Source organism: Bos taurus, chromosome 24, assembly GCF_002263795.3.
Source record: "Bos taurus isolate L1 Dominette 01449 registration number 42190680 breed Hereford chromosome 24, ARS-UCD2.0, whole genome shotgun sequence".
Lineage (NCBI taxonomy): Eukaryota > Metazoa > Chordata > Mammalia > Artiodactyla > Bovidae > Bos > Bos taurus.
Genome location: NC_037351.1, coordinates 38,879,508 through 38,893,009, shown reverse-complemented (window position 1 = coordinate 38,893,009; position 13,502 = coordinate 38,879,508). Strand labels below are relative to the sequence as shown.

The 13,502-nt window shown below is 43.6% G+C and overlaps 1 protein-coding gene across 20 annotated transcripts in view; it reads left to right on the top strand.

Annotated features, from left to right (window-relative positions):
* Positions 1–12,588, top strand: part of EPB41L3 (erythrocyte membrane protein band 4.1 like 3) — a 145,388-nt gene extending 132,800 nt beyond the window's left edge. For 7 of the 20 annotated variants that reach the window (XM_059880861.1, XM_059880864.1, XM_059880863.1 and 4 more), the window contains 8 exons: positions 4,462–5,163; positions 5,645–5,767; positions 6,359–6,742; positions 7,531–7,662; positions 9,281–9,379; positions 9,810–9,890; positions 10,161–10,277; positions 11,455–12,581. In XM_059880861.1, the coding sequence (XP_059736844.1) occupies positions 4,462–5,163; positions 5,645–5,767; positions 6,359–6,742; positions 7,531–7,662; positions 9,281–9,379; positions 9,810–9,890; positions 10,161–10,271 (1,632 nt within the window). In that variant the 3' untranslated portion in view covers positions 10,272–10,277; positions 11,455–12,581. Of the gene's footprint in view, positions 1–4,461; positions 5,164–5,644; positions 5,768–6,358; positions 6,743–7,530; positions 7,663–9,280; positions 9,380–9,809; positions 9,891–10,160; positions 10,278–11,454 lie in introns of all 20 variants that reach the window. The other 13 variants (XM_059880869.1, XM_010818893.3, XM_024984311.2 and 10 more) reach the window with 3 other exon arrangements.
* Positions 12,589–13,502: the final 914 nt, after the last annotated feature.

Genomic DNA, 13,502 nt, shown 5'->3' with positions numbered 1-13,502 from the left:
TCTTTACTCTCTGAATCTGACTTCTGTGACTTTGCATTTAGACTTTGGGGTGCAACTCTGGATCACCTACAAGACTTTTAAACTACTGATACCTGGGTTCTGCATCAGAGTCTGATTTAATTAGAGGTGCACTTCACACATTCAATTCAGTTCAGTTCAGTCACTCAGTCGTGTCCAACTCTTTGCGACCCCATGAATCGCAGCACACCAGGCCTCCCTGTCCATCACCAACTCCCAGAGTTCACTCAGACTCACATCCATCAAGTCAGTGATGCCATCCAGCTATCTCATCCTCTGTTGTCCCCTTCTCCTCCTGCCCCCAAGCCCTCCCAGCATCAGAGTCTTTTCCAATGAGTCAACTCTTCACATGAGGTGGCCAAAGTACTGGAGTTTCAGCTTTAGCATCATTCCTTCCAAAGAAATCCCAGGGCTGATCTCCTTCAGAATGGACTGGTTGGATCTTCTTGCAGTCCAAGGGACTCTCAAGAGTCTTCCCCAACAACCACAGTTCAAAAGCATCAATTCTTTGGCGCTCAGCTTTCTTCACAGTCCAACTCTTACATCCATACATGACCACTGGAAAAACCATAGCCTTGACTAGACGGACCTTTGTTGGCAAAGTAATGTCTCTGCTTTTGAATATGCTGTCTAGGTTGGTCATAACTTTTCTTCCAAGGAGTAAGCGTCTTTTAATTTCATGGCTGCAGTCACCATCTGCAGTGATTTTGGAGCCCCCAAAAATAAAGTCTGACACTGTTTCCACTGTTTCCCCATCTACTTCCCATGAAGTGATGGGACCAGATGCCATGATCTTCGTTTTCTGAATGTTGAGTTTTAAGCCAACTTTTTCACTCTCCTCTTTCACCTTCATCTTACTTAAAAGCTCTCCACATAATTGTAATGCACAACCAAATTTGAGAACCCTCAACCTAAGCAGAAATGAAAGTCACAGCTCCATAGAGACCCTTATGAGCGAGTAACAGCTCTGTGAATTTTGCAGGCCACTATAGGGCCTTGTGTACCAATTATGACACAGACATGAATGTTTAAGTAACTAAATGTAATAGAGTGTGCATCTGACTCTGTCTTGAAAGTGAAGTCGCTCAGTTGGGTTCAACTCTTTCAGACCCCATAGACTATATCCCACCAGGCCCCTCCATCCATAGGATTTTCCAGGCAAGAGTACTGGAGTGGGTTACCATTTCCTTCTCCAGGGGATCTTCCCTACCCAGGGATCAAACCCTGGTCTCCTGCATTGCAGGCAGACTCTGTCTTAACCCCTAGTAAATGTCTCAATCACTAGCTTTTCTTTATCAATAACTCTTCACTTCTCTTTAGTCAAACTCACTGGGTTGGAGTCGATCATACATAGGATTAATGGTAATATTTGTCCCCTCATGTTACCCTTTTCTGTTATAGGGTATATATACATGTATAGGCACAGTTCTGAATGCAGACCATGTGGACATTTTTAATTACAGACACAGACGTTTTTAAATTAGTTGATGTCAGATAACAGGATATGCTGAAAACCACTGTTTTCCTGCTGCTGGGTCTTTTTTTTTACGCTTTCATCCTAGGAAAAACATTTAGCTCAGTGATTATAATTAGAAGCCTAGTCTTGGTATTCTGAAAAGTACCTATAATTTCAACCTTTCCTTCCTGTTTCTTATTTCTGTTGGAAAAAGAGGCTCTGATTGAAAGTTTAAAGCATAAATCCACATTTAATGATGCCACAGGGTACATTTTGTCTCTTCCAATATCTTTCTCCAAAATGGGGCAGGACAGAAATTTTTTTTCCCCTTCAAAACGTCTTCTTTGTTCCTTATTTAAAAGGAGCATCTGAGAGCAGTGCTATCAGAATCTGTCAGCAGGCCCTTCTGGAGAACATTCCAGATGCTCCTCTATAACCTCTTGCAGGAAAATGATTAAGTAGAGTACTGAAAGCTTTGTAAACACATACATAGGAATTTTAAATACCTCTGATAAAATTATACTGTTTAACAAACAGCAAGAAGGTTTATTTTCAAAGTTCCGTTCATCTAGATACTCTGAACTCTGTTATTATTTTTAAATGGCTTTACTAAAATGTCCTTTCTATCATTATTCTGTGGAGTTTTATTAGCTACCGAGCCTGTGCAGAGACACAGGCTCAGTAATTAATGTATTGTCCCTTGAATTATGCATTTTTAATACTGAAGAAAGAAAAACAGGTGAAAGGAAAACACCTATTTTAACATGACATGTGTAATGTTTTTCTTAAGTTTATATGTTAAAGATGAGTACGATTTGAAGTACTTAATTCTTCACCAAGATATTCTGAAGCTGACTTTTCAGAATTACTCACCATGTTATAAAAGTTCAAATAAAGCTATAATCTTGAGAATATTTTATGTTTATCTGTAGAGTAAAGACCTCAAGCTAGGCTGGGTATTTCAGATTAGTAGGTAATACAGTGATCCATGTGCATTTCCTTCCTCTGCATCAGGCAGCTCTTCAGTGCAGAATATGATCAAGAATTTGTCAGAAATGGAAGTGAGGATTTATTCCCAACTTATTTTTCTTAATCTTAGCATTTTCATTTGAATACTCATTTCTACAGTATTGCAGATGACAGCCATATAAGCACCTATTGAGACTCCAGGAAGTCCTTTATTCCACCCTTGCATGTTCTGTGTTTGTAGAAATGAGAAATGTTTGAGTTCTAAAAACACCAGAGAGTCACAGAATAATCTGTTTCACTTTGGAAATAATTATTCAACTTTGACATTAATTTTCCAAATTAACAGACAGTAATTCTTCTGGGGAAATGAAATGAATGACTATTATATGTGTAGCACAAGAAAAGAGCTCTCTTCCTAACTTGCTTTTTTGGAAACTGTCTGCTTCCTCCTCTCCCACCCAACCCCCTTTATTCAAACAGACTGAAGAAGAAAGGGAGATTTCAGAAAAGGTTCTATTTTTGCAGCAAGGAAGTTCTCCATTCTTTGAGTCTCAGGTAAAAAACAAACATTAAGGAATCAGAGGGAATTGCTCTTCAGATTTCAGTGTCATTCAAATATCTTTAGTTTTTCCTTTTAAAACTTACCTTGCTTGCCACCAAGGTAGGTATATCATTTTTGCCTAGATTCCGGGGAGGGAAAATAGGGAATTTTCTTACTATTTTGGTTATCCGTTAGCCATCGTTTCTTTGTGGCCTTTGCTTCTCAGTGATTATGTCTGTGTTTGGTCATTGAAGCATCATGATTATAGTTTGTAATGATATTATTGGGCCTTTTTACTGTCTCTTTCACCCATAGAGCCATGGTAATTCAGATGACCTTGATTGACTTTGAAAGTTCTGAACTTTTATTGGTTTTCCCACTAGCAGAGTGTGACACAGAAAATTCAGGAAGGAGACTCAGCAATCTCTGTGGTTACCTCTCGTCAAATCATTTTCCAGAAAACTGTCCCGTCGACCCTTGAGGTTATTTTTCAATTCATTGCATTTAATCCAGCACCAGTCTATAGATGGGTCTGTAATCTTCTTTCTTAAGCCCCACCCCCTCCAATTCTAGCTTAAAGTTTTCAGGCAAGGATAAATAAGAAAGTAAAAAACATCCGAGATCAAAATGTCAAGCAAGGCACTCCCTGCTCCTGGCTTGGTTTCTCTTCCCTCTGTAACCTGTTAGACTAAGTCACCTGCTAACCTCTGCATAGGCTTCCCAAATACAGAAGTTTCATAACTCCCATTTCTTCTGCCTTTTTGGGACTAACACTAAGGAAACTGTCAAGAAACTCCTGAGACAATGAACTTTGGTTGTAAATAAGTTCGGAACAGTGTGCAGACAAGTATAGCCAATTTTTTTAAGAGGCTCTGAACAATGTGCTAACAGTGGGAAATGGTTCATTACCATGCCTGGAACACAGGTGCACTCTATTTATGGATAATAAGTGCTAGAGTGGATTCCAGCACCCATATAAGGAAATATAATTCACAAACACGGAAAATGATTTTCACAGAAGTTTGTGGAAATGCTGGCACGTACTTTGTGAGAACAACAGATGTGAAGTGCAGTGTTCTATTTCACATGGAAAACAGTCTTTTCTGTGTCCACCTGAGTAAAGCTGAATAACATGTACAACAGCTTCAAAAAGGTTTTATAATCTTGAAATACAAAATGATCAGACATTGAGTACAAGATCAGATATATTCCTTGCAAAATTTACCACTAAAGTGTTTCAAGAAATCTGAAATTGCAGGTCTACAATAGACCGTACTCTGAGTTGAAGGCTAGAGTTAATACATTTCAGATGAGAAGAGATTGCAGCCGTAATTAATAGATCACAACCCCTGCCCTGGACACTCACCTCCCAGACCCGAGTGTAGCTCTCATCTAGATTGCCTTTTTTAAAGGATTCTTATTTTAGAAATGAAATACCATCAGAATTTCTAATTTAGCTTTTATATTTCAAATATAGGGCACAGAGGATTGGGTTATTGTAGACAAAGTGCCCACTGAGGTAGCTGATGGTGATTCGAAAAAGACTGTGACGTACAAGGTGGTGACCTTGAGCAGTAGAACTGGTGACATCCCCACCGACCTCTTAGAATCGAGCACCATGGAAGTGCAGAGCTTCGAAGACTTGGCCCAAGAAATGCACTTGAAGGAAGAGAACAAGCAGAAGATATACACTCTCGGAAAGTCCTATGACACCGTGTCCGGAAAAATTGTCACGATGACCGGAAAAGGCAGAGAAGGCGAGAAGGTGGTGTCACCCTCCACTGTGGAGCGGGGACTGGCCGAGTCCATAAAGACCCCCCTTGTCCTGGCCGAGTTCGAGGTCCTCAGAGCTGTGACCGAGGACAGGGCCAGGAGAGGGGCTGAGGTCCACACCCCAAAGCGGAGGCTGTCAGAGTCGCTGGCCCCCATCAAGGAAGCCGAGTCCCGACGGCAGAGCCCGGAGGACGATGCTGTGGGGAAAGCCCAGGTGCCCAGGAGGGATGCTGGCCTGGAGGGCCCACGACTGGGCCGAGCGGAGCCCGAGGCCGAGGCCTTGAAGGTGGGGCCCTTTGGTCCCCGCAAGAAGAGCCTGTCCGAGTGGAGGTACTCGCAGGAGCCGGCCGTCACTGTCGCCACTGCCCGTTATGTCGTCACCGAGTCAGCTGCATCCCAAGTCGTGGTAACCGGGGCCGCCTTTGGGCCGCCGTTTCCGATTCCAGCATGACTGTTTGCAGAGGCAGCCCTTCCACCCCAGCCTTTCCGTTTCTCTGGCTGTTTGGCTTATGTTGAGAGCCGCCAACCCAAGCTTTTTGGTTGTTTTCATGGTTAAAAGTCACCACGCCGTCCGACGTGCACCTTGAGACACCTGCCGTTTTATTTCAGCTCTTGTCCCCGAGGTGGGGTGGTGCTGCCAGCCTTGCGGGGCCAGGAAAGGATCGGCTTCACCCGGCACCGCCCCAACCCAGGAACTGTCTCTGCTTTCCCGAAACAGAGCCCCTGCTCACCCTGATGACTGGCTGTTTCCCCTCCCTTTCTGTAGCTCTTGCCATCCCTCGCCCTGGGTCCCACGCCCACCGTTGTGTCTCACCAGCTGTGAATGTGTACATGCCCACATGTGTCCCAACCACTGTGCCTGACTCTCCATTTCTCTGTTCACTCAGACCAAACAGACTTCTGGCGAAAAGCTCATGGACGGCTCAGAAATCCTCAGCTTATTAGAGTCCGCGAGAAAACCGACAGAGTTCATAGGCGCGGTCACTTCCACTTCTCAAAGCTGGGTGCAGGTGGCCATTTGTTTCCATGCCCCGTGTCCCCTCTCTGCCTTTCTGCCTTTTCTTTATGCTTTTTTGATGTGTGTGTGTGTGTGTGTGTGTTTTCTATCCAGGTGGCTTTGCCTTAAATACCTAAGAGGGTCTTCACTTCCACCCCTCTGTGCCTGCCCCACATATACATCACATGTCTTCAGTTCCATTATAAGAACATACTTCAGATGTTCAGAAAGTAATCTTGCTGACACATTTTAACAGCATTTAATTTTTAAAGCATCTTATGTCATCTGTTAGGTCTGGAGAAGCCGCCGAGACTGATAGGCATGTGCCCCAATGCTTTCGTTTTGTTTTGATTTTTCAATTGCATTTCATACAGCATTCTGTTTCTTTTGCAACATCCCAAAGGAGCAGCACAAGTTTGAGTGTGTGTTTTGGGGTATCAGAGATTCTGGTGGGGGGGATGAAAGCTAAATTATATTTTCTGTCAGTGCTGCCGGGTATAAGCACAGGTACCCCAGTGAGTGGCTTCTTTTGTTTTTTTTGCCTTTTGACCTTTTCTTGGTGGAAAGTCATGCTGACGCCACAATTTTTTTTTTTCCCATGCAGAAAACAGAAACCAAGATGGAGTCCAGCGATATAGAGACGGAAACAGCCCAGCAGCCCCAGCCACCGAGTGTAGAGAAGGTTGTGCAGGAAACGGTGCTGGTGGAGGAGAGACACGTGATGAATGTGCATGCGAGCGGGGATGCTTGTTACGTGGCTGGAGATGACGCGGACACTGCGACCCAGGCAGCACCTGCTGATGCTTCTGGCGCAAAAGAGAAGGAGGGCTCGGCTCTTACTGAGGGGGCAAAGGAGGAGAAAGGGGAGGTGGCCGATAAAGTTGTTGTGGAGCAGGACGAAATGGCCACTGCTTCCTGTGAGCCAGAGGAGGAGCAGACTGCAGCCGTCCACGTTTCGGAAACTTTGGAACAAAAACCTCATTTTGAGGTAACTAATAGTTAATATTCCTTGTAGCACTAAAGCAAGTCCCTAAAATTTAGTTAAGTGTAAAGGCGGGGCTATGTGTTGATAATTTTCTTCCTTTTCCAAGAGCAGTTTGTTTCTCCTCTTAACTGCCTTCTTGCATGGCAATTGTGGGTCTCTGTGCTGGTTTTCATCTTTGGGATCACATGCAAACATAGATTATGATGATTAATAATCTACAGTTCCAGGAAATGGTTCTTACTCTTGTAATTACTGTAATTGGCAGGAAACCTGGGAGATGCATGGCCAGCCAAGATATCAGAAAACTTGATAGATCTATTTCTGATCAGTATACTTATCCAGAAGGGCCATAGCCAGGCTTGCCCAAGTACCAAGTGCTTGAATTTATTCTTTCTTTTCTTTTATTGAGATTCCAGAAGTATATGTAGGCAGGGGTGGTTCAATGTCTTATTACTTGCTCCTTTTCTCTAAGAAGTTATTCAATAAAAGGCTAATTTATGGTTTTTAATCTATTAAAATTAGTTCTTGAGATAGAAAAGAGGGAATATAAAAATGTGGGTGTTTTTTCAATTTCCTTCAAAATGTTTTCCTTTACCTGGAACATTCCATATGAATTCTGGGAGACTCACATATATCTGTTTTATGCCTCATTCCCCAACTTACCCCCATGTAATACATAAACATTTATTTCATACTAACCTGTGCTTATATAGCCACCAAGAGGGGAGGGGGAAAATATATGTGTCTGTGCAAAATTTAAGAACCACTCTGCTTCCTTCCCGTTGGTATAGTCTTCAACTGTGAAGACAGAAACCATCAGCTTTGGCAGCGTTTCACCAGGAGAAGTAAAGCTAGAAATTTCTACCAAGGAAGTGCCGGTAGTTCACACAGAAACAAAAACCATAACATATGAATCATCACAGGTAAGACAGTCTATGAAGCCCAGAGCCCTGGCACCTGTTTTACCCCATGCATGACTTCGTGCACCTAAGCGTAATTAGTGAAAGTGTTACTCAGTCATGTCCAACTCTTTGCAACCCCATGGGTTGTAACCTGCCAGGCTTCTCTGTCCATGGGATTCTCCAGGCAAGAATACTGGAGTGGGTAGTCATTCCCTTCTCCGGAGACCTTCCCGACCCAGGGATTGAATCTGGGTCTCCTGCATTGCAGGCAGATTCTTTACTGTCTGAGCTACCATGGAAGCCCTAAGTGTAATTACATGATACTGAATCTATGAGAAGACTCAGAGGACCCAATTGTCTCTATCAAAAACAGTGCAATAATTGTAACTTTATTACTGATCAAGGAAGAACAGGTGACTTAAGCAGGTCTTCACATGTCTGAAAATGTAGACGTGAAGTCAAAGTCACTCAGTCATGTCAAACTCTTTGCAACCCCAACTATACAGCTCGTGGAATTCTCCAGGCCAGAAAACTGGAGTTGAGTAGCCTTTCCCTTCTCCAGGGGATCTTTCCAACCCAGGGATTGAACCCAGGTCTCCCCACATTGCAGGTGGATTCTTTACCAGCTGAGCCACAAGGAAAGCCCAAGAATACTGGAGTGGGTAGCCTATCCCTTCTCCAGCAGATCTTCCCAACCTAGGAATCGAACCGGGGTCTCCTGCATTACAGGTGGATTCTTTACCAACTGAGCTATGAGGGAAGCCAAAATGTAGAAGGAGGCTCAGAAATCTTATCTCCCTCATTGTTTAGATAAGGAAAAGCGCTAGTTCCACCAGCCCCTGCTTACACTTCTGAAGTCCTGTGTTTTTTTTGTTTTTGTTGTTTTTAACAATAGTGACCATTTAGTAAGCCTATTATGTGCCACATCCTCTACAAACTTCCCACATAAATCTCATAAATAAGGTGGTGGTTGTTGTTCAGTTGCTAAGTTGTGTCCAACTCTGCAACCCCAGAGACTGCAGCACACCAGGCTTCCCTGTCCTTCACTGTCCACTCTCTCCTGGAGTTTGCTCAAACTCAACATCTGTTGAATCAGTGATGTCATCCAACTATCTCATCCTCTGTCATCCCCTTCTCCTCCTGCCTTCAATCTTTCCCAGCATCGGGGTCTTTTCCAATGTGTCAGCTCTTTGCATCAGGTGTAATGGCCAAAGTATTGGAGCTTCAGCTTCAGCATCAGTCCTTCCAGTGATTATTTATGGTTGATTTCCTTTAGGATTGGTTGGGTAGAATTTTTTTTTTTCTTTTAATTTGTTTGCGCAGCACAGCTTCTAGGATCTCAGTTCTTCTTCCAGTGGTTGAATCTGGACCACTGCAGTGAAAGCATCTAATCCTAACTGCTAGACCTCCAGGGACCTCCCAAGAAGGATTTTCTTATATTTTGATCTTTTGTAGTTCTGGCTTTTAATAATAGTTCACAGCGGCCGTGTTTGGTCCAGTCTAGAGTCAGTGGCAGCGCTCAGGGCTATCAGGGAAGCACAGAGATTGTGCAGATAACTAAGTCATCACCATGCCCTCAAGCAACAGAGCAGGCGTCCTGGAGAGGTAATGTGTCGTGTCTCCTGCTTGGCTTGCTTAGGTCGATCTCGGTGCTGACTTGGAGCCAGGTGTGCTCATGAGCGCGCAGACCATCACATCTGAAACCACCAGCACCACGACCACCACCCACATCACCAAAGTAAGTGGACTGGGAACAGATCCAGGGAGGTGTCCGTGCAGAACCCCCAGGTTGCGCTGCACCTGCAGGCACCTACATGAATACCAGGATGCCAGGCACTGCCTTGGAGCTCTCACAGCTGCTGTGTTTCTGATGCTTCTAGCCTCACCTGCCGAGTTCTGCTTAGGAACATGTGTTCCAACGCCCTTGGCGTAGTACTTAGCTCCCTTGCTTCGCATATGACAGACGTTTCAGAAACACCAGCCAGCCAAACCCAAAGGAATCTATTCTGTCTTCACTTCTGAAATTAACGGTTGTAAATAACTGCCATAGGAGTCCGTGTCCACTTTTAAAGAATAAATGAAGCTACTTAAAGCTGAGTCAGCATTTTCTACCATTTCCCCCAGTCAACAGGGATGGTAAAGTCATAACACTTGTCTGTTGCTTTCAGACTGTGAAAGGAGGCATTTCAGAGACGAGGATTGAGAAGCGAATCGTCATCACTGGAGACGCGGACATTGACCATGACCAGGTATCTCGTGAGAGAGGGTGGATGCCCTGGCGGGGAACCACGAGAAACACCAGCTGGCCCTACTTTGCCCAGAGCTGCCCTCAGTCCAGCCTGTAGTGGAACGGTTTCCGAATTAACTTTCCAGCACACAGCGTATAAGCCCCTTGGCAGTCGTTGTGCTCCATTTGTGAATTGTGTAGATAGATCCAGCTCGTGAGTCTCCTCCTTGCTCTGATCATGCATGTTCCACCTCCTTTTTGTCTCTGCCCTCCTGTGATCTCCCGGGGATAGGCGCTGGCTCAGGCAATTAAAGAGGCCAAAGAGCAGCATCCTGACATGTCAGTGACCAAAGTAGTGGTCCATAAAGAGACAGAGATCAGCCCGGAGGATGGAGAAGACTGAGCCCAGGTAAGAGGCGGGTGCTGCTTCTCCAGGCTTGGCCTTGGCTGGCATGTGGCCTGGGGCTTCCCTCTCTCCCTCCCTTCACCTCCTCCTTTTCTCCTTTTTCTCTCACTGGCATTTTCAGGGCTGGGTATCAAGAGGATGGAGAATTGGTTTGCGGATACTGGTTTGTTTCAGATTTACAGGCTCCATACTATGGACTTTTGATGTTCCTCCTGCCAGTTAGAGGATAAAGAGAAAGCAGAGTCTGCTTGCCTGGTCCTGCATGTCTTCCTTTTAGTCCATGCTCCTCTCATTAGCCAGGTCTGAAAGGTCATGTTTGTTTTATTTTACTGGCCATGTAGCCTAATCAGCTCTAATATGGTTTTGTTCTGAGAGGTGCAATTTGTGCGTTCCAAAAACTAGGGGAATGAAATGACGCCCATTCTGATGCCAGCATTATCCCATTGTTAGCTGCTTCTTCAACTGTGTTTGGTTCTGGCCTGTTTAAGCTTTTGTTTTGCTTTGTTTTACAATTTGAAACCAAACCACTCACTCTCACTGTGGATGTTATCTATTTTCCTATATTCTTTGGGAATTTTTTTTTCCCCCGAGCGTAGCACTGTGTCTCAGGAGGAGGCAAAAATGCAGTCTTGTGGTCCTGCTTTCCTTCAGGAAATGCATGCCTTTCCAGCTCCTGTTTGGCCAGCATCACAAGCAGACCGAATCTCGTGTGTGTGCTCAGACTTGTCATGCATACTAACCCGCCCGCCAGAACTTGATGAGCACTGAACATCCTTGGAGGGCTTTGAGTGCTGAATGCAGCTCCTTGCACACTTGGTTATGTATAAAAGTCTCTTAAATGCTCTACCTGTGTAAAGGAAGTTAGTTCTCTAACATTGGTTTAAGAAACCTAGATTGATAAAGTGGCTTCTCTCAAAGGAAAAATATAAAATGCACTCATCATATTCAAATTAAGAAGGAAAGCAAAAAAAGAAAAAGTTTCTCTTCAGTGAGGTCAGCCACTTGGGTAATGATGAGGTTATTTCAGAAGAAGCCTATCCATGACATACACTGGTGTTTTACAGTATCTTGTCCAGAAGAGCATTTAATAACCTTGTAAGATACTTGCCACCTGACTTCAGTCTGAGGGAAACTCTCATATATTCTCAAATGAGTAACTGATCAAATCTCTCTTCTACAGGAATAACCTAGGCTGTACACGAAGCCAGTCATGCAAACCATTAGGAAAAACCAGAATCTATATGGCGTTCCCTCTTCTAACCCACTGACTTGTATCTGCCTGTGGACAATTTCAATCCAGAAGAACTGACTTTGACCATTTAATAAAGACACTGGCAGAGAGATCTTCCCATAATAAAGCAATCTGAATCAGCACCACTAAACCAATATTGCATGAAGCAACAATACAGTTACAAAAAGAGCAGCATTTTTACTTTTCACACCGTGTCTCCGTTCTCAGCTCCACCTGCACGTTCATAACCAACAATAGAAACCGTGATCTCATGTAACACACGAAACAGTCCATGCCTTTCATAGCTGATGATGGTTAAAGTCTAAACAAAACTGCAATTTCTTAGGTGACACATCTTTTGTTTACAGATCAACGAAGATTACCCTAAACTGCTAGAAGCTGTCTAGGTCCGCTGTGTCAGGTTTTTCCCAGATTAGATGTACCAATAACCGAGTTTATTCAGTAAACAACTTGAATCTTGTTATTTGTTTCCTCTGGTTTATTACTCTCACCCATCAACAGTAATGACTCTCCGGAAATATTTAATGCTCACAATCCTGCTTTGTGTAATCTAATTTAATTCGTTACAAGGTAGTACTGATTTTAGCATATTAATGTGATTTCTTCCCTGTCGTCTGCTTTGGTCCGTGTTCAGTCTGGAAAGCTTCCCAGGGTACCCTGACGAGTCCTAAATATGTAAAATGTCATTATTTTGGAAAGAAAACCGGTATTTTTGTTAGTTTACTGTAATGATGAGACTTCACTCCAGGAAAACTCGTTGGGCTTCAGTTGCTTTTGTTTTTTCTTTCTTCATTTCTCCTTCCTTGTATTTTTTTTAATTTTCTTTTTTTACTTGAAAAAAGTGTTTTATTTCCAAATCTGGTCCATATTTACAATCTAGTTCAGAGCCAAGCCTTAAACTGTACAGAATTTCCACTGTAATTAAACTATCTAGCATTGAGTTATAAATAGCCTTCAAGAAGATATATTCTCCATTTCACTGTCAACTGCATCGCACAGCCCCTGGTGAATGTATGTTTCCGCATAGCAAAATAAAAATGGTCAATGCATTTAAATCTCTAATTCTCTACGTGTAATACTTTCAGGATCAGACGCATTTGGCCCAGAGCTAACATTTGCATGACATCAAAGGCCTCATTCATCTGCAGGATAGAGAGAGCCTGTCTTTTTTCCAGGATAAAAAGTACAGAGAGATGGTGAACAAAATACGTGTAGATAAATGTTGGGTTGCCTATGGAAGCCTGGAAAAGTACAATGAGTATCACAGAACCTCGTTTTCACAGTTTTTGCTTTTCTGTTAGAAGGGAGGCTCTGTTGAAAACCCAGTGCTTCTGGGGGCTTTTAATTCTACCGGAGAGACACCTCTGTCTTGCATTAGCACCAGAGCTGAGCAGATGAGGAGGCCAGTCTGCAGGCCCCACGTGTGTTCCCGCGGCTCATTCATCTCGAGCTCCTTGAGTGCCGGGGACTAAGAATCAGACTTTCTGTTGCCAGCTGCCCACCTAACGCCTGAGTGTATCCACTGATACTTCATCCCTCACTTCCCAACTTAAAAAAAACTCATTAAATTTTTTTTCCAGAATATTATTAATATATTTGACCACATTTATTGTGTTACGTTGCTCAGTTGTGTCCGACTCTTCACAAACCCCTGGACCATGTCCTGCCAGGCTCCTCTGCCCGTGGAATTCTCCAGGCAAGAATACTGGAGTGGGTTGCCATGCCCTCCTCCGGGGGATCTTCCCAACCCAGGGATCGAATCTGTGTCTCCTGCATTGGCAGGTGGATTCTTTACCTGGGAAGCCCTATTTGACCACATATCTCAGCCCTATTGAGGGAGTCAGATTCTTATTTCTCTCTCAAGTTATCAGTCTGTCCTTACTGTCAATACTAAGTGTTCATTTTAGGAACTGAAGCATCATTTTAATTGTGCTTGAAGCCAGTCCAAAATTATCTTGAGAAAAGTTAACATTTTT